The sequence below is a fragment of the Nicotiana sylvestris genome, chromosome 10, assembly GCF_000393655.2.
Source record: "Nicotiana sylvestris chromosome 10, ASM39365v2, whole genome shotgun sequence".
Classification (NCBI taxonomy): Eukaryota; Viridiplantae; Streptophyta; class Magnoliopsida; order Solanales; family Solanaceae; genus Nicotiana; species Nicotiana sylvestris.
The window spans coordinates 26,652,635-26,680,389 of record NC_091066.1 but is presented as its reverse complement, the minus strand read 5'-3'; the positions used below and the strand labels follow the sequence as shown (position 1 = coordinate 26,680,389).

Below are 27,755 nucleotides of genomic sequence, written 5' to 3'. Positions count from 1 at the left end.
CTCACCTAAGTCTCTGTGTCAACCATGCCGCTGCGCCCAACGGGGCCACTAGACGTATATGTACTTGTGCAACAAAAATGCACAACAAGTGTAGCATGAGTACGAAAACAACGTGTACCTAGTGAGTATCCCGTCTAATCTCGAAGAAGTAGAGACGAGAGGTCGACTTCGACACTTACTAGTAGTCCAATAATAATATATTAATAATGCGAATAATCATGGATCTATTAAAAACGGCAGTAAACTCAAGTAAGTCAAGAAACAAGTAAACATTCCTTCTTATATTTAGAAGTCTCCAAATTCATAATCTATTATTTATCAATTTATCTCAGACCAGGGAGGCAATATCAATTTATAAATCTCAAGCAGACATTACAAGCATGCGCAAATCATGCCGAGGTCATACGGCCAGAAACAACAAATATTTAAACTGTGCACTGCCAGAGGGTCGAATGGCACGAACCATAGATGCATCTATATAATCTGCCGAGGCGTTCGGCCTGTTCCAAAATTAAACATATACAGACAATCAATCAAGAAGTCATCAGAGAATAATTATCCAAGGAAATGGAAATTTCTCTTTTATCAGTTAAGAAAATGAGGTTAAACCTTTTAGAAAATTCATTTACTAATTTGATAAGATTTAAGCAATTTAAATTGTCAATAAGATTACAAATATTTCAGGTATAACATGTTTTTGGGTCCTAGACTACCCGGACTTAAACATAACAGTAGTTACGCACGGAATCTAGTGACCTCGTGCGTAAGTAGCACCCACAATTAGTGTCACAATCCGAAATCCACTAAGGATCATGATGGCGCCGGACACCACTGTCAGGCAAGCCAATCATAAATACTTAATTAAATTCTCGATTTAATAATTTTGAAAGCTATGATTTTCCTTCAATTTTACTAGAAAAAGGTAATCTTTACAAAATAAATAAAGAAAATATATTTAGAAGTTAATATAAAATACCCCATAATCATCCCAGAATCCAGTGTCATAAGTGCATGAGCAATTTCTAGAAAATAAAGTACAATATGATAACTGTCCGGAATTCAATTGGACAGAAGAGAACTACTATACTCTAAAAGAGACTCTACTGGCTGCAAATCGTCTCGAGAGATGCAGCTCACCTAAGTCTCTGTGTCAACCATGCCGCTGCACCCAACGGGGCCACTAGACGTATATGTACTTGTGCAACAAAAATGCACAGCAAGTGTAGCATGAGTACGAAAACAACGTGTACCTAGTGAGTATCCCGTCTAATCTCGAAGAAGTAGAGACGAGAGGTCGACTTCGACACTTACTAGTTGTTGATACCCAATTTTTCCTATAATATTTTCAAAACTATGCTTTGGCATCAACCAGTATTTCTTCATACAATTTCTGCATCTTTAAAATATTTTAATTAATTTATCCCAGCATTTGTTTTTATAAAACAGTCACTGATTGCATCACAAAATAGTTTTATAATAATTTTTATGGCTTAATTTTATCATTTTGTATTTTGTATTAAGTTTCAATTGTTGCACAAATAGCCACATTTGTATTTTTAGGATGCAATTGCAATTACTTTGCAATCATAGCCTATGCATGCATTATTACATTATTTTTTATAAACAAATAGCCTTTTATATTTTTAAAATATTAAGTAATTACTTTAAAATATTTCCATGCATGAAAGTAATTTTTTATAATTTATTAACCATTTTTAAAATTGTTTTAGCAATTAATTACGTATTTAATAAATAGCCCCTTTTTCATTTGAAACCAACCCAATTAACTAGCCCAATTTTAACCCAAATATACCTAGCCCGAACCCAACATCTACCCGACCCACTTCTTGTCAAATCCTAGCCATTAATCATTTTGATCATTTTGATCAACAGTCCAGATTCCCTTTTCTAAAATAGACCAACCTATACCCCCCAAACCCTAATCATTCTAACACCCTCCCCCGCCGTCACCTAATCCCCTCTTCTCTCAAATGTTCTCAAGTCTAAACCCTAATCCACCCTCGCCGGCACTCATCTATGGCCATTCATGGTGGTTGCTCACCACACCCAAGCCTCTAATGGCCACTCCTATGCTGGTATCATCATCTCTAGGGTCCTCAAGGGACCAGGGTTAGTCTGCTTACACCTTTGGTCTTTGCTCGTCTGTTTCAGGTTGTTCCGGTTCGATTTGAGTAAGATCTTCCTATGTCTATGGATTTCTAAGCCTGCTTCTTCACCTCTGTGTTGTTCTTCTCGAAACCCTAACTTTTACCGTTTGAACTTCTTAGATATGTACAAGATCTTAGATGGATCGAGCCTATTTCATATGAGTTTTACAAGAACCTTCTGATTTTTGAATGGTTTTCCATTTTTCTAAATTAGGGTTTCCCGAAAATTTCTTTCTCCAAAATGTTTAATAATTTTGAGTGTTTAATCTTCTGTTTCTTATGTGTTTTAACCAATTTTGTAAGATTTTCTTTAACCCCAACTAGTTTATGCTAAAAACCCTAAATTTTTTGACATTTTGTTTGGATTATGAGTTTGTCCGGTTTACTTGTGTACTGGCTTTGTCGTATGCTAGGGTTCCTGTGATTGTTCTTCAGCCTGATTCGATGTCTTGTGATTTTTATCCTAATGTGCCTCTACTAAGGTTCTTGGTTCGACTTTTTACTGATTCTATGTGTCTATATTTATTTATTTTGCCTATTCATAGTAGACCTATATTTTCACCCTTTAATCAGTGTTGATTTGAATTCTTGATTTATCAATCTGTTTCCTGACTATTCCCTTCTTGCCTTATTTGAAAATTGTCTGCGATACTTGCTGACTCTTTGCATGATTCTTTCCTTAATTAAACCCTTGACTCTCTATTCTGAAGTTCTTTGTTTTAATTTGAACTCCTTTTCTTAATAAGATCTCTAATTCTTACTTCTTCACTCGGTCTGATTGAACTTGTTGCCTTAATTAGTTCATGTCATTACCGTTGGTTGATTTTTCTTAATTAGGGGAGAAAACTATGCTGAATCTTCGTGTACTTGATTCTGAAATTCCTTAATTACTGATTGTTGATTGCTTTACCATATTTTCTCTACTCTTGTGTTGCTATATAAACTCCATTTATTTTAACCTCTAGGCACGAACACTAGTTCATCTACACTCTCACACTCTCAAAGCTCTCTATTCTCTTCTGTTACTTGTAATTTTTACTAATCCAGCCGGCTGTAAGCCAAGGCTGGCTATTTGCACCATCTCTGCTCTATACTCTGTAGTCTCTCCTTAACTGGTATGTCCTGATTCAATTCACATTCCAAAACTATGTATTTTCTTTGTTGTTGTAGTTCATTCGTTGTGTTTTCCAGTTCTACTTGCTATTCTACTGTCATATGCTCAATGTGTAACCAACATGCTTAGATTACACTGCCTAATTACTGTTTAGCAGGCCCAATCCTGTTTTAGATAATTGCATGAATCCTAGTTGTTCACTAGTATGTCCAAGCTGCATTGTTTGTTTACTATCTCACCCAGCATGTCCAAATTCTCCTTGTTCTATATGTGATTAGTATTTGTAAAAGACTTTGAATGCTTCATGAAGTGCTTGTCTAATTTGTTCATCTAAGTCTTACCTACTCTACTTTACTAATGAGATCCTGTTAAGATATCTAGCCCTTTCAAAGGTAATCTAGTTGTATGTATTGGTCATGTCTAAGACCTATGTGCTCTCAACATATTTTTGTAACTAACTTGTCAATTCCACAACTTCTTGAGGAATCTGTGTATTTGTTTGCTAACATTGAGGTGTCCCCTACCATTTTCTCCTTGTGTGAAGTCTGTTTGCCAAAGTGTTTTCTGAAGCTGTTCTGGCACTGGTTTTCTGATTTCAAGATGTTCTTTTTCATGCTTTTCCAACTATTGTTTTACTCAAATTAGTACTGGTTTTCAAAAATCTTCTCCCCCCTAAGACCCTTCTCTACACTGTTAAAATTATGCACTCTCACTTACTCTTAGTTCATTAAGTCCTACCCCTCTAGTATGTGTACTGCTTGGAGATCCCTGAGGCCTCCTTGAACTCTGGCATATCAGGGTTGGCACTTCAACACTGCACATAAATCAGTCATTATTTGAGAAAGGTCTGGGTGTGAGCACTGCCCGGGATCCTTGAGGTCCTTAGGGAACTCTGACACACCTAGACATGAAATTGGCTATGGAACTTTGGGCATTTGAGACTACTGAAGGCTCGGAAATCACTTTGGCCTACTTTAGGCTTCCTATAGCTTATTTTTTGTTCTATTTATGTAATTTTTTATTTAATCATTGGTCTGTAATAATTAATTGTAAACAGATATTGGGGTGACTAGTAAAAAGGGAGGGTAGTTGTATACTGTGGGTAAAATTGGGTAGATAACATGTCTATATTATGCCTACATGGTAATATACTTGTAGATCTGCTTTGGTTTAAATAAGTTCTGATTACTTTATTTTTTTTACATGATTAGAAGTCATGCCTACAGGGTCTAAAATTAGCTTAATTATAGAAATCATGCCTATAAGGTCTAAAATTAGTTTATAGAAATCATGCCTATAGGATCTAAAATCAGTTTAGTTAGATCTAAAATCAGTTTAACTTTGACTCACGCCTATAAGTTCTGAATCAGATTAACTAACCTGATCGTTTCTTTAATAGCCCTCAACACTGCGTTAATTAATATTACTAGAAAGCATGCCTATAGGATCCAAATTGCCCGTTAAGAATTGTTTACTATTTTACTACATTCCTAATCAATAATAGATACCATGCTCATAGGACATCACTATTATACGCCCAGGCAAGCCTACAGGGTGATTAAAAATCCTGCAACCATAAAACTATGCTCTGTATCTGTGACTGCTCATATTCAACAGGTCTAAAATCAGTAGGCAAGCTGAATAGGTCTTTGACACTTTGGTCCAAATTCAGTATTGCATATTCTCTGCTCACCTAGATATCCTATTCTAGGGCCTCTCTTAAATATTTGAAACTGTGTTTAAGACGTGCACTTGCTTGCTCTGTTTGTGGAGGTAAAACTTGATCCTTTAATTGTTCTCCTTTAGTTCAATCTTAATTATTTTGATTGTTGCCTAGATTTTTCTCCTTTAAATACTTTAGGATGGTCTAAAACTACCCAAACTAGAGGTCCTAAATACCTCCGGGCCACAAGGAAGGAACGGGTAGTGCACGCATAGGATATCTTTTAAGGTTGCTAGAACTCTTTAGGCTATGACCAAGGGGAGGGAATTGGGTAGTAAGGATATGACGAAAAACCATTTTCCAAACTCTTCTCAGACAGCCTCTAGTATAATGGCCATAACTTTTCTTATAAAACTCTAAATGACAAATGGTTTAATGTTTTGAAAACTAGACACCAAGAACTACAATTTTTATGTTTTGGTTATCTCCCAGTCTCTTATAGATGTTGAGATATAAGCTGCCAAAGTCAGCCCTGTGCAACACAAATTTCTTCTTCATCTTCCCGGACAGCCTATAGTATATTAGCCATAACTTTTCGTACACAAATCCAAATACTAACTAATTTATCTTTCTGAAAATTAGACACAAAGAAATACAACTTTTATTTTTGAATCATCTCCAAATTCCTTGTAGATTGTGAGATATGAGCATACGAAGTAAGACCTGCGCAACAAAAATTCTTCTTCTTCGCGAATGCGAGAGGACCCTCGCGGATGCGAAGAACAACACCAGACACCAGCATCAGCCATTAAAAACAGCCCGAAATGATTCGAAACTACCCCGAAACACACTCGAGGCCCCTAGGGCCCCGTCCAAACATACCAACAATTTCCATAACATAACACGGACATGCTCGAGGCCTCAAATCACATCAAACAACGCTAAAACCATGAATCACACTCCAACCCAAGTTTAATGAACTTTAAAATTTCAAACATATATATTCGATGATGAAACCTATCAAATCACGTCCGATTGACCTTAAATTTCGCACACAAGTCATATTCGACATTACGGACCTACTCCAACTTCCAAAATCAGAATCCGACCCCGATATCAAAAAGTCCACTTCTGGTCAAACTCCTCAAAAACCTTCAAATTTCTATCTTTAATCAAATGACTCCAAAATGACCCACGGACCTCCGAATTCGCTTCCGATCGTGCTCCCAATACCAGAATCACCATACGGAGCTTTTCCTATACTCGAAATCCTAAACGGACATCGATAACACAGAAATGCACTTCCTCCCAAACTTATGAAATTCTTTCAAAAATGCCAACTTCCACAATAGGTGCCGAAACTTTCCCGGGTCTTCCAAAACCCGATCCGGATATACTGCCAAGTCCAAAATCATCATACAAACCTGTTAGAACCTTCAAATCTCGATTCCGAGGTCGTTTACTCAAAAATCCAATCTTAGTCAATTCTTCCAACTTAAAGCTTTCGAAATGGGAATTCTCTTTCCAAATCAACTCTAACTTCCCGGAATTCAATTCCAACTACGCGTAAAAGTCATAATACCTGAAGTGAAGCTGCTCATGGCCTCAAACTGCTGAACGACGCGCTAGAGCTCAAAACGACCGGTTGGGTCGTTACAAATAGAAGCACAAATCCAATTAATTTACCTATGGGGACAATTCCCTTTTACAAGGTTAGAAAAGAGACTCACCTCGCTCCGAAGTTCCATCACCGACATTCCACGCCCTTCCGAAGACTCAAATTGATGCACAATATTACAAAACTAGCCAATAATTATATAAACCCATTAATACATGTTCAATTACTCATAACAATCCAATTTATAACAATTTCAAACCCCGATCAAAAGGTTGACAAAATTGCCCTCGGGGCCACGTGCTCGGATTCCAAAAATTTTCAAAGATAAAGTTTACTTATAACCTCACGAACTCAAATATGTAATTTACTCTTAATCTCATGCCCAAAATCGTGGTCAAAATCCAAGAATACTAATTTTCTAGGTTTTCCCTCAAACCCCAAGTTTTCCAAAAAATTTCATGCTCAAATTCATATACAATCATGTATTTAACTCAAAACTAGCATAAACTACTTACCTCATGCTTGGTGGTGAAAATGGCACCTCAAAGTTGCTCTAAAATCGGCTCCAATAGAAGAAATGAGGTTGAAATGAACCCAACCCCCGATTTAAAAGAACCTCATTGCCTACAGCATTTCCGCAAGTGCGGTCACTTGACCGCTTCTGCGGTTCCACAGGTGCGACCCACAATTTGCTTCTGCGACTCTCCTCCAGGCCCCCGACTTCTGCATCTGCGCCCTTCCTTCTACAGGTGCGGTCCCCTTCTGCGGCAAGATGATCGCATCTGCGGTCCCAGCCTAGCCCAGCCACTCTCGCTTCTGCGGCACCCAGGCCGCTTCTGTGGCTCCGCACCTGCGGCGAGTGCGGTTACACTAGGTGATAACAGGCTTCAGCTCTTCCTCCCAACTCCAATTTGATCCGTTAACCGCCGGGAATCCACTCGAGGCCCCCGGGACCCCGACCAATCATACCAACTAGTCCCAAACCATAATGCGGACCTGCTCGAGGCCTCAAATCACATCAAACAACACTGCAATCATGAATCACACCCCAATTAGAGCTTTATGAACTTTAAAACTTCAAACTTCTGCATTTGATGTCGGAACCTATCAAATCACCTCCGATTGACCTCAAATTTTGCACACAAGTGATAACAACTAGGTCGGGAATCCAAATTAGAGTAAGAATTTGATAAGTAAATGCGGAAACAATAACAACAAGGAATTGAACAACTAGAATTAAAGAGATGAAAATAAAGGATATGGGACGAATTCAAGGAAAGAATTCCAAGAACTTCCAAGAACGTAAGTTCTATAGCCTTGACAAGATCAAAGTAACAACGTCTTGATTTATGGAAGAAATCAAACGCCTTTACTTAAAAAGCAAATCAAAACAATAGATTCGGATCTTGACCACTTTACGAGTAACTTGAGACAACAATTAATAACTAGTATTAATCGCCTTCTAAGAATACCACAAAGGAATCAAAGATATCATAAAAGAGAAGTAATCTTACTACCTTGAACTAAGAACTAGTAAAGGTTGAAAGATAAATCTCAAAGCACAAGTAACAAAGGTTCAAAAGAACTCTCAAAGTATGATATACTTAATCAATAAATGTTGTATCTTATGAATGAGAAGAACTCCCTATTTATAGGAATACTAAGGCATAAAAGTCCTTAAAATTAGGTAGGGTGGTTGCTAAGGCATACAAAGTCATTACAATTAGGTAGGGTGGTTGCTAAAGAGTAAGAAAAGTCATTAAAATTAGGTGGGGGCGGCCAAGACCCTTTGGGGCAGATTTGGGCCTTAAAACAACTAGTTTGGGCCATTGGTTTGGACTCCAATTGGGCTCCTTTTGAAACACCCCCTTTTGGACCTCTTTTAAGGTCATTTTGAGCCCTATTGGTGGACTTCAAGGGCTGATTTGGTAACCCAATTTTCCTCCTCTTGGACTTCAATTTGGACTACCAAATAGTTGTAAAACTTGGACAATTCATCTCCTTTGGGCTTGAGCTCTTCCTCTACAATTAAAAGCTTCTTTATTTGCCATTGAAGTCTAGCAACCTTAGCTTGCAACTCTTTAGCTTGAGATCTTGTAAATGGCCTTAGAGCTTCCAAAACTCTATCATCTCTATCATTGTCCTTAACTATATCCTTGTTCTTGATGCTATCATTCCCCCCTTCTTGAAAAGAATTCGTCCTCGAATTCGATCCTACATCAAACAAAGATAAGTCAGCAACATTAAATGTGGCACTTACTTGGAACTCACCAGGAAGGTCCAACTTGTAAGCATTGTCCCCAATCCTTTCAAGGACTTGAAATGGGCCATCTCCTCTAGGATGCAACTTTGACTTCCTTTTGGAAGGAAATCTCTCCTTTCTAAAGTGAACCCAAACTAAATCTCCAGGTTTAAAAATAACTTGCTTTCTTCCCTTATTCTTTCTCAAGGCAGTTTGCTCATTTTTCTTCTCAATTGCAAGCCTTGTTTGTTCATGAATTTTTTTCATCATCTCAGCCTTTGTCCTACCATCAAGATTAGCAATATCATTAGTTTGTAATGGTAATAAATCAAGGGGAGTGAAGGGATTAAAACCATAAACAACCTCAAAAGGAGACATACCTGTAGAAGAATGGATTGTTCTATTGTAAGCAAATTCAATCATAGGTAAGTGATCTTCCCATGAAGTTAATTTACCTTTCAAAACAGCCCTCAACATGTTTCCTAAGGTTCTATTAACTACTTCAGTTTGTCCATCAGTTTGTGGGTGACAAGAAGTAGAAAACAACAATTTAGTACCTAACTTCCCCCAAAAAACACGCCAAAAGTGGCTCAAAAACTTAGCATCCCTATCACTAACAATAGTTCTAGGTATACCATGAAATTTGACAACCTCTTTTACAAAAAGACCAGCAACATGTGAGGCATCATTAGTCTTTAAACAAGGAATAAAGTGAGCCATTTTGGAGAACCTATCTACCACAACAAAAATACTATCCCTACCATATCTTGTTCTAGGCAAACCTAACACAAAATCCATGGAAATATCAATCCAAGGCGAAGTAGGAACAGGTAATGGCGTGTAAAGACCATGTGGTAACACTTTAGATTTAGCTTGTTTACATTCCAAACACTGTGCGCACATTCTTTCAACATCTTTTCTCATTCCAGGCCAAAAGAAATTTTCGGCCAATATGTCTAGTGTCTTTGGGACTCCAAAGTGTCCCATAAGCCCTCCACAATGTGCTTCCCTTACAAATACTTCACGTAAAGAGCAATTAGGAATACACAACTTATTTTCCTTAAAGAGAAAGCCATCTTGGAGGTTAAACCTCTCAAAAGGACTCAACTTACAATCTGCAAAAATTTTGCCAAAATCAACGTCATTAGCATAAAGTCCCTTGATTTGATCAAAACCCATTAATTTAGAAGTCAGGGTAGAAACTAAGATATACCTCCTTGAAAGTGCATCAGCAACAACATTTTCTTTCCCTTGTTTGTAAGAAATTACATAAGGAAACGTTTCAATGAATTCAACCCACTTAGCATGCCTTCTACTAAGCTTACCTTGACTCTTCAAGTATTTCAAGGATTCATGATCAGTTTTAATGACAAACTCTCTTGGCCACAGGTAATGTTGCCATGTGGCTAAAGCCCTTACCAAAGCATATAACTCTTTGTCATAAGTGGAATAGTTCAATGTGGCTCCACTTAACTTTTCACTAAAGTAGGCAATAGGTTTAGAATCTTGCATCAAAACAGCACCTATTCCTTTGCCCGAAGCATCACATTCAATTTCAAAAGATTTAGAAAAATCAGGCAATTGTAACAATGGAGCAGAACATAACTTTTCTTTCAACAAGTTAAAAGCATCATCTTGTTCTTTTCCCCATTTAAAAATCTTATCCTTTTTAATAACTTCAGTTAAAGGAGAAGCAATGGTACTAAAGTCTCTCACAAACCTCCTATAAAAACTAGCAAGTCCATGAAAACTCCTAACTTCAGTTACACTCTTAGGTTTAGGCCATTCTTTTATTGCTTTGATTTTCTCTTCATCAACCTCAACTCCTTTAGAACTAACTACAAAACCCAAGAAAATCACACGATCCACATAAAAAGTACACTTTTTAAGATTAGCAAATAAAAATTGCTTTCTAAGAACTTCAAAAACTTGTTTTAGGTGTTCTACATGCTCTTCTAAAGTGTTAGAAAAGACCAAGATATCATCGAAGTACACCACAACAAATTTTCCATGAAAATCCTTAAAAACATGATTCATTAATCTCATGAAAGTGCTAGGTGCATTAGTCAAGCCGAAAGGCATAACTAACCACTCATAAAGCCCATATTTGGTCTTAAAAGCAGTTTTCCATTCATCTCCAGGATTCATTCGAATCTGATGGTAACCACTTTTTAGATCAATTTTAGAAAAGATTTTGGATCCATGTAATTGATCCAACATGTCATCAAGACGAGGAATAGGGTGGCGATACTTTACCGTAATCTTGTTGATTGCTCTACAATCCACGCACATCCTCCAAGTTCCATCCTTTTTTGGTACCAATAGGACGGGAACCGAGCAAGGGCTCATGCTCTCTCTCACAAAACCTTTCTCAAGCAACTCCTCAACTTGCCTTTGAAGTTCTTTTGTCTCTTCTGGATTACTCCTATAGGCTGGCCTATTTGGGATTTGTGATCCAGGTACAAAATCAATTTGATGCTCAATGCCACGTAAAGGTGGCAATCCATTAGGAATATCTTCTGGAAAGACATCTTCAAAATCCTGCAAAAGAGAAGAAATACTACTTGGCAAAGAAGAAGTTAGCAACTCAGAATTAATCAAAGTCTCTTTGTAAGTAAGTAGTATTATGGGCAGCCCCTCTTTTCTTGCATTTAAACACTCTTTGGTTTTTATATAAAAACTCTCTTTTTTTCTTTCCTTAACCTCTTTCCTCTCACCAAGACTGTCTATTTTTTCATTCAAACCCTTTTTTATCTCTTCTCTCAAATTGCTGCCCTCTCTCTCTTTCTCTCGGCCATCTCTCTTTTTTTCTAATTCTTGGCCTTCTTTCTTTTCTTTTTCCTCAAGCTCACTTTTTATCTCTCCCCTTGGTTTTCCCATTGTTTCTCTTAATCTCTTTTGATCTTCAAACACTTGAGAAGGAGATAAAGGTGCAAGAGTAAATTTCCTGCCATTTAGTTCAAGAGAATATCTATTCTTTCTTCCATCATGAAAAACATTCCTGTCATACTGCCAAGGACGACCCAGTAAGATATGACAAGCTTGCATAGGTATTATGTCACAAAGAATATCATCCTCATATCTACCAACATTAAATGAAATCATGCACTGTTTGTTTACCTTTAGTTCACCACTATCATTTAACCATTGGAGTCTATATGGAGTAGGGTGTTTCATGCAGGCAAGTCCCAATTTTTCCACAAAGTATGAACTCACCACATTAGCACAACTACCACTATCAATGATCATAGAGCAAGTTTTTCCCTTTATCCCACACCTAGTATGGAATATATTCTCCCTTTGTTCTTCACTATTGCTTGCCAAATTGATAGTCATAATCCTTCTAACTACCCCAATCATGCCCTCATTAGGTAGTTCTACATCATCTTCATCACTCACATCTCCCTCTTCTTCTCCCTCACCTCTTTCACTCTCATATCCTCCATCTTCTCTAAGAATGATGTTTCTTCTACTTGGACATTCATGCATCATATGTCCCCTTCCTTTACATTTATGACATTGAATAGAACTAGAAGGTGTAAAAGGTTTAGGGTTAAAGGTTTTACCTCCCTCTTTGTTCTCAAATTTACCTTTACCCTTGTCTTCTTGAGGTCTAGAAGAACTCTTCATCTCATGATATGGCCATGGATTCTTGGAGATGGTGCTTGTCCGACCTTTCCACGAGCTAGTCTGCTTTCTTTTATTTTGATTTTCTATCTTTACAGACAAATCAACTAACTCATCTATTGTTACATATTGTTGTAATTCTACTACATCAGCTATTTCCTTATTTAAACCATTTAAAAACCTAGCCATTGTAGCCTCTTCTTCCTCTGTACAATTAGCTTGGATCATAGCCATATCCATAGCCTTAAAGTACTCATCCACAGACATGGACCCTTGCTTCAATGTTTGAAGACGTTGTTGTAGCTCTCTTTGAAAGTGTGATGGCACGAATCTCTTCCTCATCACCCTCTTCATCTCAGCCCAAGTAGCAACTGGTGCTTGTCCTTCTTGCAATCTGTCCCTAGCAAGCTTTTTCCACCAAATAGCAGCATAGTCAGAAAACTCAACAACAGCAAGTTTAACTTTCTTACCCTCAGAGTAGTTGTGACAATCAAAGATGGCTTCAACCTTTCTCTCCCAATCAAGGTACAAGTCTGGGTCCCTTGCTCCCTTGAATGATGGCATTTTCATCTTTATACTACTTATATTGTCATCTTCTACTCTACCTCTTTGTCCCCTCCTATCTCTTCCCACCCTATCAAAATCAATATCATTAAAATCATCTATAGGGTTTTCTTGATTTACAATGGGAGCATGGGGTACATTTCTCCTAGCTTGGGGTCTAACATTATTTTCCCTCCTAAGTTCAGCTATTGTATCATTTTGATCAGCAATGGTATCCCTCATCTCTTGGAGTTGCAAATTCAACCTTTCAAATTGTTGATGCATAGCTTGCAAGGTAAAATCATTTCTTGCTTTGATTTCAGCTTCTTGGAGAACCCTTCGTTCATCATCACTACCTGTACGCGACATCTTTTAAAAAAAAAGTGTAAACTGTATCACAAAAATTAGCTCTCTTTTTTTTTCTCGGAATAACCTTTGAACAAAATACTTTGTAGATTTATAATTAAACCCAACTCGTATGAAATTCTTAGTAGTAAAATTCAGATTTTTGGGGAACTAATGAAAGAAAAACCAAATCCTAGAACTATTAGGCTCGGTTGAAACATGACGCGAACAAAAAGGAAAGGATTATATGTTTAGATTAGAAAGAGTAAGAAAATCTAGGATCCCCTCTTCTTGTTTCCTTTGTTAATTTTTGGTAACAAATTAGATACAAAAGAAATATCCCGGAGAGCACTCAATTCTATTTTTTTTGTTCTAAAAACTGATTTTCGCTTCTTCTTTTTTTAATTTTTTTTCTTTGCTCTTAGTATTCAAGAAATCCCAAGACTTACCAAGAACGAAATCTTGATAAAAACCGCTCTGATACCACTTGATAACAACTAGGTCGGGAATCCAAATTAGAGTAAGAATTTGAGAAGTAAATGCGGAAACAATAACAACAAGGAATTGAACAACTAGAATTAAAGAGATGAAAATAAAGGATATGGGACGAATTCAAGGAAAGAATTCCAAGAACTTCCAAGAACGTAAGTTCTATAGCCTTGACAAGATCAAAGTAACAACGTCTTGATTTATGGAAGAAATCAAACGCCTTTACTTAAAAAGCAAATCAAAACAATAGATTCGGATCTTGACCACTTTACGAGTAACTTGAGACAACAATTAATAACTAGTATTAATCGCCTTCTAAGAATACCACAAAGGAATCAAAGATATCATAAAAGAGAAGTAATCTTACTACCTTGAACTAAGAACTAGTAAAGGTTGAAAGATAAATCTCAAAGCACAAGTAACAAAGGTTCAAAAGAACTCTCAAAGTATGATATACTTAATCAATAAATGTTGTATCTTATGAATGAGAAGAACTCCCTATTTATAGGAATACTAAGGCATAAAAGTCCTTAAAATTAGGTAGGGTGGTTGCTAAGGCATACAAAGTCATTACAATTAGGTAGGGTGGTTGCTAAAGAGTAAGAAAAGTCATTAAAATTAGGTGGGGGCGGCCAAGACCCTTTGGGGCAGATTTGGGCCTTAAAACAACTAGTTTGGGCCATTGGTTTGGACTCCAATTGGGCTCCTTTTGAAACACCCCCTTTTGGACCTCTTTTAAGGTCATTTTGAGCCCTATTGGTGGACTTCAAGGGCTGATTTGGTAACCCAATTTTCCTCCTCTTGGACTTCAATTTGGACTACCAAATAGTTGTAAAACTTGGACAATTCATCTCCTTTGGGCTTGAGCTCTTCCTCTACAATTAAAAGCTTCTTTATTTGCCATTGAAGTCTAGCAACCTTAGCTTGCAACTCTTTAGCTTGAGATCTTGTAAATGGCCTTAGAGCTTCCAAAACTCTATCATCTCTATCATTGTCCTTAACTATATCCTTGTTCTTGATGCTATCATTCCCCCCTTCTTGAAAAGAATTCGTCCTCGAATTCGATCCTACATCAAACAAAGATAAGTCAGCAACATTAAATGTGGCACTTACTTGGAACTCACCAGGAAGGTCCAACTTGTAAGCATTGTCTCCAATCCTTTCAAGGACTTGAAATGGGCCATCTCCTCTAGGATGCAACTTTGACTTCCTTTTGGAAGGAAATCTCTCCTTTCTAAAGTGAACCCAAACTAAATCTCCAGGTTTAAAAATAACTTGCTTTCGTCCCTTATTCTTTCTCAAGGCAGTTTGCTCATTTTTCTTCTCAATTGCAAGCCTTGTTTGTTCATGAATTTTTTTCATCATCTCAGCCTTTGTCCTACCATCAAGATTAGCAATATCATTAGTTTGTAATGGTAATAAATCAAGGGGAGTGAAGGGATTAAAACCATAAACAACCTCAAAAGGAGAAGTGAAGCTGTTCATGGACTTAAACTGTCGAACGACGCGCTAGAGCTCAAAACGATCGGTCGGGTCATTATAACTATTTTACCTAATGTTAGAAAGTTCTTAAAATTATGATGAAAATGCTCAAACTATGGATAGGACCACCAAAAATTAAAGTCTTACTAGATATAGAATTAAAATTTAAAAAATATAAAATAAATATCTAATATAAGTAATTTTATGAACGAAAATTAAACGTCAAATTTGTATCTTGAAACTAAAGAGAAAGAAAATTTATTGCATGTAATACAAAAAATAAATATAAGAAAACTCAATAGATTTGGAATATACTAATCAAAGAACTTATATATTAATATTTTAGACTAATCAAAGTTATAATTTAAAGTAAAATAAGATATTATTTTGATTACAGGTAAAATATTAATATAAAAGATTAATTAAAAATTTCATAGTAGGGAAGACTGTATAAAGAAAAAATAGAGATAGAGTGAGGATATTTATACTTTAAATTAATTTTAAAAAATAAAGTAAATAGTTGAATAATATTCAAAAATATTATTGATAGATTAAATAGTAAAATAGTTTCGTGTAAGAGGATAAAAGAGTAAAATTTATTAAATTTTAAGAATAAAAAAATAATATTTATCGCTAATTATTAAAAGGATAATAAGTAAGATATTAAGCCAATTAGTAAGCCAAAAAATCTTATGAAAGTATAATAATATTAAATAATAAATAATATAATAATTATAAGCAAAGAACAAAAAAAAGTGTGTAAGATTTAAAAGAATAAGACTTATTTAAGTTTGAGATAAAAAATAAAATGATACTAAGAATTTTATTAAAATAATATGATCTAATATGTTGAAACGAGACAAATCACCACATGACATATTTAGTATTTTTTTAAATATTAATAACGAAACGGAATTCAAGTACTAAAATTAACCGGTTGGATTATATAAACATAGAAAAAGAAAACAGGTTATCCACTATGAGATTTGCAAAATGGTTTCATGTTTTTTTTCTTAATTAATATTTAATGATTATCTATAAATTTTATCCGGAAAGTTTATATTTTAAAGTTATTTATACATAATTCAAATAATCGAAATCACAATCCGACATGGGTTGTGTCCGCGCATCACGCGGGTACTAACACTAGTAATTGTTAAAAGAAATACTATGGATTAATATGTGAGAGACGAAGAATAAAAATGTTAGAAAATCAGGATAAAAAGCTAACCAATAAAAAATCTGTAACTATAAAACTGTATCGTAGCATATATATATATATTAGAAAATTAGATTTTCTTTTATATATGCCTTTTAGATAACTTATCTCAATTTTTTTTTTAAATTATAACTGTTATTTGTATTATAGTGGGGCAAGTGCTCAGATTAGGGGTGTTAAAAACCAAACCGAAACAGAAGCTTAATAGCTTATTGGTATCGAGTTAACGGTGTAACGGACGGAGAATGGATTAAATTTTTTTATTAACGACTTATCGGTTTGGGGGAATTATTCAATTTTCTTAACGGCTAATCCGTTAACCCGTTAAGAATATATATATATATATATATTAAATAATCAAAAACCATTCTTCCTCCTGTACTCTATCAGAGTGAATTAGAATAAAAGAAAGCCAAATAAAAAGAGTCATCTAACTGTAACAAAAGACAAAATTTGCTCTCTGAAACAAGATAACAACAACAGTTACATCACTGCTTCATCAACTTTGCTTGGGTTTTAAGCATCATAGAATTCTAAGCATGACGAACATTTGTTTTAACAACGGTCAATTGGAAATCTTTCACATGGACTAAGGCCAATGTGCATAAACATAAATAAGATTTTAGACAGATGATTTACCCATCACGGTGTCTCCTCTGCTTCGTCCATCTTAGTACGTCGATCACCTAATTAAACATACAGAGACTAAATTTTATTTTATTTTGATTGAATTAGGCCGATAAACCGCCCAATAAGAGCTAAACCGATATCAATCCGCCCGATATCTTATCGGGTGGCTAGCAGATTAATACATTTAAAAGCCGATAACCGATAAGCCAAACCGTTAAGAGTAAATAACTGCCCAATCCGCCCGATAAGCAGCCCTAACTTAAATAGCCATTCCCAAGGATCCTATTTAGATATTAACTGGTGCTTATTTTATCTTATAATTTTAAACTAAAAATATTAATTTCAAGATAATTTGGACATTTTTGTCCTAAAAATTTGAACTGAAAACTCAAATTCACGATGTATTTTTAAATATCACTCTTTTAAAGTGACCATTATAGTTCCAACCTGGAAAGGGGTGGAATGGGCCTTCATTATTGGGCCATCAGTAAAGCCCAAAAGAAAATGTTTTGGCAACTTCATTGGTCCTATTTGCAGGCGACCCGCCACCATATCTGCTCGGTCTCTTCTTCCTCTCTCCACTCTTAATTCATGAACTTCAGGCTGTATTAATTAATTACTTTTTTGCAGCGAAAATTCTCATCCTGAAGCTGTTTGATATAATGCCCAAGAGGAGTCTCAATTCCAAATTGGAATTGGGGAAGACCACTCTCTTGCTTTGCTGTACAATGTAATCATCCTCAACCCTTTATTCAAAATTCTCTTTTTAATCACATGGCCTGTAAATGCATTCTCAATTCTCAATTTTTGCCTTCCTTTTCCCAATTTAACAAGCCCTACTGTCGAAAAAATAGAACTCCGTTAATCATTTCATGCAGTTCTGACAGTCCCACAACCGAAGAAGACAAGAAACTTAGGTTTAATCAACTGGGTTTACTTAATCTTTCAGTTACGCTCACTGTACTTTCAACTTCACTTGTAAGACCCGCAAATGCAGCAAAAGTCTCCGAAAAGAGACGTTCGACGAAAAAGACTGAGGCTTTAACGCCACAAGAGCTGAAAAAATGGTCACAAGGACTTCCAACTGTGAGCAACAGGCTGCCTTATACAGAAATATTGGATTTGAAAAGGGAAGGGAAACTTAAGCATATAATTAAACCACCTAATGTAGGGTTAAAGCAACGACCCGAGGTAGTTTTAGCTGTTTTAGAGGATTCTAAGGTTGTTAGAATTGTGTTACCTTCTGTTGAGAGTGATCCAAGATTTTGGTCTGAATGGGATGACCTGAAAATTGATGGACTTTGTATGAATGCCTATACTCCACCACTGAAAAAACCCGAGCTGCCTTCACCTTATTTGGGGTTCTTGTCAAATATTCCAGCTTGGATGCTTTCTTTTATGAAGGCCAAGCCACAGTCGAAAAAGGCGTTGGAGCTGAAGAGGGTGAGAGAAGAATTGAAGAGGAGGCAAAACCATGAGATGTCAAAGATGAGGGAGGAGAGGGAGAGGATGGAGAAGGCAATGAAAACACAGAAGAAAATGGAAGAGAGGAAAAGAAAGAGGGAGTTGAAGAGAATGAGGTATGAGGAGTCGTTGCGTCAAGCAAGTAGAAGTTCTCAGGATATGGCAAGAATGTGGGAAACCTTAGCTAGTGATTCGAATGTTGCCACTGCTCTTGGATTGGTATTTTTCTACATATTTTATAGAACTGTCGTGCTTAGTTATAGGAGGCAGAAAAAGGATTATGAGGATAGGTTGAAGATAGAGAAAGCAGAAGCTGATGAGAAAAAGAAGATGAGGGAATTGGAGAGGGAAATGGAAGGGATTGAGGGTGTTGATGATGATGACGAAGAGGAAGGAAGAAAAGGGGAGGAAAATCCTTATATGAAGATGGCTATGCAATTCATGAGGTCAGGTGCTCGTGTCCGAAGAGCACGTAATAAGAAACTTCCCCAGTATTTAGAAAGAGGTGTGGATGTTAAGTTCTCTGATGTTGCTGGGCTTGGGAAAATCAGGGAGGAGCTTGAGGAAATTGTTAAGTTCTTCACCCATGGGGAGATGTATCGCAGGCGAGGAGTCAAAATACCAGGTCAGATATATGCAGATATTGATTTTTGGGGAGTCTTCTTGAATGTGGTTCCTATTTGAGTTTGTTGTTTGACGTATACTTTCTGTAAATAGGAAGTCCTTTTCTTTCTATTTCAGATCAGCAGGAATATGCTGCTTCAATTGCTCTAGACTTGTTAGTTATTTGTTCTGGGTACTAGTGTATATTTATGTACTTTACTGACATTTCCTTATGGAATCGTGTGTTTACGTGGATACAATAGACATAAAGCTATAGGCTTCTTCCACTCTGAAATTGCAGCGTTAGGGGATCCAAGGTTCTTTAGTCCACCACTAGCTAGGTCACCTATGGCTCTTTCTTTTTCACGGAATTGGGGTTTACTAAGTTCTGTCCTTTGGCAGTGGACACTTCTATATCCATAGCTCTATGAGTAACATATTTAGTGCAAAATGTATTTGCGCGCCTTTACTTTGTAACAAGAGATTCCTGCTTTAGTAAAGTTTCTCCTAGATATTTCTCTGGTTTTTACATCTACCTGCATTTTACTACTCCATGTTTTAACATAATTCTATCACTTGCAAGAATAGAACTCACTCTGACTTCAGTATAACATTAATAAGTTTGATATCTGTTTCTGTAACTTTAACTAAGAGAACCTCTTTTCTGTCTGTCTGCCTCTCTCCCCTCAAAGTTTCCGTTTACTGATTCTTGTTGTCATTCATTACATCAACTTATATATATATATTCTATTTCCCTGCAATTGTCTTCTTCCTTTTTCCCGTTCTTGCCTGCATTATCTCACTTCTCAAATATTGACAATGTTGTGAGGCATAAGATTTACTATGCACCTGTCTGTTTCACTTCATTGATGATTCCTCAGTTTTTTTTTTTCCATTCCTTGTTTGGCACATTAGCCTGGTATTGCTTTATTCTTGTCTTATATCGTTACATATCTATTGGGCAATGCTTTCAGGGGGTATACTGCTTTGTGGTCCACCTGGGGTGGGGAAGACTTTGCTAGCAAAGGCTGTGGCTGGTGAGGCAGGGGTGAACTTCTTCTCCATTTCGGCATCTCAGTTTGTTGAGATATATGTTGGTGTTGGTGCTTCTCGTGTTCGAGCACTCTACCAAGAGGCAAGGGAGAATGTAAGTCCTTTTTCTATCTTCTCTACTATCCATGCCCATCCTCTGAGGCATTTGCTTACAAGCGCTTGGTGTTCTTATTGACTACTCTTATTCCACCTTTGCTTTTTATGAAGACTCTACCATTTCCCTCCTATTCTGAGTGAATTGCTTGCTTTTTTCTTTTTATATTGCTAAAACCGGCTAGTTTGACATTGAGGAGTCGTTAATTTAATGATAGAATTTTGCTGGGTGGGTTGCTTCATAAGTGCTGTTTCCAAATCTTGTCAAGTCATTTTTGCTTTTACTTAAGGGTGGTTGTATATATAATTTATAAAGTCTTAACAAGATATGAGCGTTATTGTGTGGTCTGTCTCAGGCACCATCAGTGGTCTTCATTGATGAGTTGGATGCGGTTGGCAGAGAACGTGGTTTGATCAAGGGTTCGGGTGGACAAGAACGTGATGCGACTTTGAATCAGGTTTCCAGGGCATTTAGCACTTATGAGAAACTTCCACTTCATCTTGTTGAGATTTCAGGCTACATTGATTTGGTTCTCCTTTTTTCTCCAGCTTCTTGTGTGCTTGGATGGTTTTGAAGGCAAAGGTGAAGTCATCACTATTGCTTCTACAAATAGACCAGACATATTGGACCCAGCACTTGTTCGACCAGGGCGGTTTGATCGGAAGATATACATACCAAAACCTGGCCTTATTGGGCGAATTGAAATTCTTAAGGTGCACGTGACATATGTAATTGTCTGTCGAAAGGTTCAATTATTTTTGGGGTGTACCGCATCTTAAAGTGCTTTTCGTGGGGATATATAAATTATAAAATCTTAGCAAGCTTATAATATGTTTTACTCCATGTTTTTCTTACATTGAATCTCCTTGGGTTAGGTGCACGCTCGTAAGAAGCCTATGGCTCCTGATTTGGACTATATGGCTGTTGCCAGTATGACTGATGGAATGGTTGGTGCAGAGTTGGCCAACATTGTTGAGGTTGCCGCTATTAATATGATGCGTGATGGAAGACCTGAGGTAATAGATTTAGGGCTTCAGAGTGAGCCAAATTTTCCTCTAACCTTGTTTTTTGATAAGGTAAAAAAGAGAACCTTGTTAAGCAATATATGCCAATACTAGTTGTTGTTTACTATACAGATGAACTTTTTGGCATAGTCTTTAAACAACATGAGATCTTCCTAATCTGAGCTCTTATTTATTGCCCGCAACATGGGAGAAACTTTTTCATTATTGCTTTCAATATGATGCCCTTTTCAGCCGGAGAAGTGGGGATGGGTTGATGTTGGTTAATGAAGCTCGTGTTATTTTTCTAAATATCATCATAGAGACCAAAAATATTGTACGCTGGAATTTGTCTTCTAGATTTTATCATGACAAAGATGAAGTTCTGGTCACCATCCATCTCTAATGTCACTACTTTGCGAAGTACTCCTCAACTAAAACAGGTGTCCAAACCTGTACTTCACTTCTCCATGGTGCGGTCTTCTGCTACCAGAGACAGTAGACTTTGTATAACCTTAGAGTTTGCACTTAACAGATTACAACTGATGACTTGTTACAAGCTGCACAAATTGAAGAACGAGGAATGCTTGACCGGAAGGAGAGGAGCCCTGAAATGTGGAAGCAAGTCGCTATTAATGAAGCAGCGATGGCTGTGGTGGCAGTGAACTTCCCAGATCTTAGAAATATTGAGTTTGTAATGCTCTTACTCTCTTCTATATTGCTTTTTACTGTCTGCTTTTTTATTCATATCTTTTTTTGATATTTTACTCTCTGCTTTCTCATTATTGTTGTTATGGTATGATAATTGGGTGAAGTATCTTTACTGAGTTAGGCAATCGTCTCTGTGCTTCTGCTTTGCTTTCGTCTTGGTTCACTCTTCAACTGTACCCAAATAAGCATTTATTTTTATTAGATGCTTGCATCACATCTATGACAAAGGCTAAAGAACTATTGTACTGCATGGATTTCTGTCTTTGGCTAACTGCTTGGAAATATGAATTCTGGCATTTCTTCCTAATTATTCAGTGTTGGTGGAATATCAACAACAACTACCCAGTAAAATCCCACATAGTAGGGTCTGGGGAGGGTAATGTGTACGCAGACCTTACCCCTGCCCCGGTAGGACAGAGAGGCTGTTTCCGATAGACCCTCGGCTCAGAACGACGGAAATAAAGAAAAACAAGGAAAACAAGAAAAGAAAAGAGAATTCATTAGTAACTCCAGTAAAAACCATTATAGTAACAGAAGCATAAAAATTAAAAGAGGAATGACATGCAATAACAGTAACCAGAGTCTTAAGGAATCTAAGATAAACAACAAGAATAGTGTGGGTTCAACATAAACTGCAAACCATCTAAGATCAACCCCAACCCCGCCTCACCCCCGGCATGCAGTAAGGAAAGCTCCACTACCCCTATCCTACAACTCTAATGCTAGTCCTCCAGGCCTTCCTATGAAGGGCCATGTCCTCGGAAATCTGCAGACGAACCATGTCCTGCCTGATCACCTCTCCCCAATACTTCTTAGGTCTCCCTCTACCTCTTGTTGTGCCCACCACGGCCAATCGCTCACACCTCCTCACCGGAGCATCGATGCTTCTCCTCTGCACGTGCCCGAACCATCTGAGCCTCGCTTCCCGCATCTTGTCATCCACAGGGGCGACGCCCACCTTCCTCCGAATATCTTCATTCCTGATCTTGTCTATCCTAGTGTGCCCGCACATCCACCTCAGCATCCGCATCTCTGCTACTTTCAACCTCTGGATATGGGAGTTCTTAACCGGTCAACACTCTGCCCCATACAACATTGCCGGTCTAACCACAGCTCTATAAAACTTACCTTTGAGTATCGGTGGCACTTTCTTGTCACACAAGACTCCAGATGCAAGCCTCCATTTCATCCAGCCCGCCCCTATGCGGTGAGTGACGTCCTCGTCGATCTCTCCGTCCCCTTGAATCACCGACCCAAGGTACTTGAAGCTATCTCTCTTGGGGATGACCTGTGACCCAAGCCTCACGTCCCCGCCTACATCCCTCGACTCAGTGCTAAACTTGCACTCCAGGTACTCTGTCTTAGACCTGCTCAATTTGAAACCCTTAGACTCGAGAGTCTGTCTCCAAACCTCCAATCTCTCGTTAACACCTGCCCTCGTCTTGTCAATTAGAACAATGTCATCAGCAAATAGCATATACACCATGGCACCTCCCCTTGAATATGATGTGTCAAAGCATCCATCACCAAGGCAAATAAGAATGGGCTAAGCGCAGAATTCATGTCATTATATTACCTTGTTGGTGGAATATCATGTCATTATATTACCTTGTCAAGAATTAGCTCTAGTGTTATATTTAGGATAAGTAGAAGTAAGACGAAATACTTGCACGGCAAGTTTAGTCAACATGAGAGGAGCGAAGTTGAGGTGAGACTACATCTTGCACATAGTAGATACCTGTTTGAAAGTTGACGAAGTAGTTGCGCATGTTCAAATGTTAAAATTGATTATATTTGTTCCCTATACAATATGTATGGATATGAGCTTTAAAGTTTAGATGATGACTAAAATCTCAATCTAAGTTAACCATGTTATAAAGGAAAGAAGCGATATCCATATAGTAGAATATTGATTTGTTTTGAACGAGCTTTGTTGCGGACCGACTACTGGTATGGGTGGCAAACAAAACTTGGGTCAGTTAGGAGAAAGAGTAATCAATGTTCGTCCTCCTTCCTGAATTTTGATTTTCTCATGCTTTTTCTTCTTTTATGCGGAAATTTCTGTCTAATTTAACCATGTATTAGACAAAGGAAACTGTACCCATGTAATAGAATATTACTTGCTAGCAAGGAGCTTTGAAGTGGACTGACTGCTGGTATAGATAAACTTGGGTCAGTTGGGAAATATTTGATGATAGAGCAATCAATGTTTCTCCTTCTTCCTGAATTCTGATTTCTCATGCTCTTTGTTTGACAAGATACGGAAAAGTAGAATCATGCTCGTTAATGGAAGTTAGAGCTGGAAGCTACAGCTTTCTCGTCTTTTTCTTCCTCCAAAGTGCATTGAGTTCTTATTTTCATACTTATCAAAATAGCTGTTATCATCATCGTTATAATTGATGATTAATTGAGCCAATTGCTTCTGTCTACTGTATGAACTTTCCTCGAAGTGCCTTTTATGTCGGCTGTTTTTTGTAATGTTTCTTTTTGAGAAGGTCACTATTGCTCCAAGGGCTGGCAGGGAGCTTGGTTATGTGCGGATGAAAATGGATCATGTCAAATTTAAGGAAGGAATGCTGAGGCATGATTTCTACCCCCTTCATATTGCACTTATCTTTCTGATTTCTTCTCTCAAAAACTTAAAATTGAAATATCAAATGCAACAAGATATGCTAGTGTACATGTAATGGAACTAAGAAGTGAGTATTTCAAATCTCTAATCATGTATTGCCTTATGTGAAGTGAAGAAACATATCTGTAGACACCAAAGACATGAAGTATTTGCTTTTGAAATACCTCATTATCTGTTGGTGTTGCTTCCCATGTAAGCAATTTGGAAGAGGCGACTGCCTACTGCATTGGCGCGACTGCACCTTAGAAGTCAAAGAAAAAAAAATTCCTGAGTGTAGTCATCTTTAACTTTTAAAATTCATTTTAATGCAGCCGACAGTCACTCTTGGATCACATCACTGTTCAGCTAGCACCACGTGCTGCTGATGAGCTGTGGTATGGAAAGGACCAGGTAAGATATACAGAAACTTAAATTTTATTTTTGCATCATTTGTCACCTAGCACTTAAATAGTTCAAAAGGATCCAGTGTTGCTTTTGTTGGTGTCTTAAAGATTATTAAGAAATGTAGCCATGACGGGAAGTCCACTGGGGCAATAATTAGTCACTTATACATTTAAAATATTTCAGCTCAGTACCATATGGGCGGAGACTGCAGACAATGCTAGATCGGCGGCTCGGACTCTTGTTCTTGGAGGTCTTTCTGAGAAACATTATGGTTTGTCTAACTTCTGGGTTGCAGATAGGATAAATGTAAGATTTCACTCTCTGCCCCCCCCCCCCCCACAACACACACACACACACACTCTTTAGTAATCTAACTATTTCCCCTTCCCCATTGATCAATTGCTTAAAGGCAATTGAAATTTTAACAAAAATATATGTTTCCTCCTTCCAGAAGTATGAATACTTCATTTGTATGCGGTTGCTAGAGTTTCAAATATGCTTCTAAAATAAAAAAAAAATTCCAGTCTCTGCTTTTTGGTTGCACTTCTTTGGTATTGCATTCCATCTGTATTTTCCATATGGATGTGTTCTGCGTGACACCTGAATTCCAAAATACATTGTGCTTTTTTAGGACATTGACTCAGAGGCACTACAGATCTTACATATGTGCTATGGTCGTGCAAAAGAGGTATCAGTAGACTCATTCCCTTTTCCTGCCCCTCTGGTCTAAGCGGAAAAGGAAGAAGATAAAGTTAGTTAAGAAACTGCATGTTGCTCAGATTTTCATTAATGTAATCCTGAAATTCCTGTACAGATCCTTGAGCGAAACCGGAACCTTATGGATGCAGTTGTTGATATACTAGTTGAGAAAAAAAGTCTTCAAAAGGAGGAATTCTTTAATTTAGTTAAGCTACATGGATCCCTTCAACCAATGCCTCCCAGTGTAGTTGATCTCAGGTCAGCTAAACGCTTGGAGTTCCAGGATACTCTCACAAACCAGAAGGAAGTAGTCTCTCAGGGACGCAATTGAGCAAGGTATTTAAGATTGTGACGTGATCATTATCAAACCAATGAGCTACATTGCTCTATTAGTTTCTCCTGGAAACATGCTCCTTCAGTGGTTGGTATGGAAGGTGTTTTTTGGCTACTGAGGCTCGAGAAGCTGCAATTTTTCCTTCTAATTTGCAGGGTACATCTTCCTTCTATCTATTTTTGTCTTGAAGACCCTATTGAAGTGGTACAGCTGTGGAAGGGAAATACTGCTACCTCAGATTGGCTGGAGCAGAGAGTGCAAGAGCTCTCTCTGGTGGATTTGTAAGCTTTCTAGCCCAAATGATAATCTGGTACCTATGAAGCTGTAAATTTGTACTGGAGGGGGTGAACTGGTTTTTGTTTTCGTTTTTCTCTTTCTTCGTTTCTTGGGGGAACTGGGTGTTCCTTTAGCTGGTTTTCCCTATTCAGTTTTGATATAGATTGCACAACAGAGAGGGACATGTATCGGAATAACAAGTCGGACATAATATATATCCTAATGTTGCACAATATTCTTACTAATATCAACTGTATAAGACTCTGGATAGCAGTATTCAAGTTCCCAATCTATAAAATGTACTTAAGCCTTAGTAGGCAAACTTAACAGGTACTACGCAAGTTACACTGTTGTTTTTTATTAAAAAATTTGCTCCCTAATCTTAATTGTGAAAATGCCAGCACCATAGATTAATTTGGTCTCTCCTAAATTGTAAAGTCATTATTGCCTTTGAACTAGTAATAATAACTATGGTTATTTGTGTTGCGTCACACCCCTTTTTCTACCCGCAAAAGATATGTATATGAATTTGTGGGTTAAAGAGTTTTTCCAATCGAAGTGACAAATTTGAGTAGAGATTATTTTATTTATAGAGTCGCCACTTGAAATTGATTTTTCGGTATTCCAAGTCACCATTTATTTGAATCCCTAGTCAAAGGAAGGTTTGACTCTATTTTATTGGTCCGCGAAAATAAAGTTCGGGTAAAGAATTTTATTCACCGGGGAGAAGGTATAAGGAACTCCCCGAGTCACGTGGTTCTAACACGGTCGCTTTATTGGCTTAAACTTGGCTTTAATTAATTATGGACAAACTGTGATTTATATGATTTTCATGTTTTACCTATCCGCTTTTATTTCTTAATTATTAGAATAAATTTTTTTGAATAATATTACACTGTCATAACCACGTTACGCAAGCGAATGCGTGATCGAAAACAAAATTAATTAACTTGTCGTAATTGCGCCTCGCAAGCGAATCCGAAATCATGACAATTAATTTATTTGTGGTACTTTTGAGAATTTACTACATTAGAGAAAATTAATTATTGAAAGTCAACTATCACGCTACGCAAGCGAATCCGCGAGTTTAGCAAAGGATTAACTAAGTTAAAAATTAACTAAATTTAGTGGGTATGATATGAGATTATTGAATTAATTGATTGAATGTTAAACATCTGCTACACAAGCGATTCCGTGAGTTAAAACGCACCTACTAATTGTCTAGCGTTTAAATTAATTAATGAAGAAAGCGATTAAATTATTAAATTATTTTAATTATGGACCAGAATCGGGTTGTGGTTGGTGTTGGTTTAAGAAATCAACAATTAAAGACTTGGGATATCTCTTGCTTCTGGATAAATAAG

At 37.1% G+C, this 27,755-nt stretch overlaps 1 protein-coding gene across 1 annotated transcript; it reads left to right on the top strand.

Moving 5' to 3' along the window:
• Window positions 1–17,679: 17,679 nt before the first annotated feature.
• LOC104244895 (probable inactive ATP-dependent zinc metalloprotease FTSHI 2, chloroplastic) lies at window positions 17,680–26,724 on the top strand. Its single transcript, XM_009800417.2, has 11 exons — window positions 17,680–19,229; window positions 20,182–20,354; window positions 20,710–20,811; window positions 20,903–21,067; window positions 21,230–21,370; window positions 21,891–22,049; window positions 24,562–24,647; window positions 25,010–25,088; window positions 25,266–25,388; window positions 25,714–25,770; window positions 25,897–26,724. The coding sequence occupies exons 1-11, from the start codon at window positions 17,915–17,917 to the stop codon at window positions 26,110–26,112; spliced, it is 2,616 nt and encodes an 871-aa protein (XP_009798719.1). The 5' UTR covers window positions 17,680–17,914; the 3' UTR covers window positions 26,113–26,724.
• Window positions 26,725–27,755: the final 1,031 nt, after the last annotated feature.

Bases quoted from the DNA above. Each gene is read 5' to 3' on its own strand.
- LOC104244895 (XM_009800417.2), top strand. From the start codon at position 17,915: ATGGCCTGTAAATGCATTCTCAATTCTCAATTTTTGCCTTCCTTTTCC. The intron at 21,068-21,229 runs GTGCACGTGACA...TCCTTGGGTTAG, and splicing joins GGCGAATTGAAATTCTTAAG to GTGCACGCTCGTAAGAAGCC. The intron at 25,389-25,713 runs GTAAGATTTCAC...GTGCTTTTTTAG, and splicing joins GGGTTGCAGATAGGATAAAT to GACATTGACTCAGAGGCACT.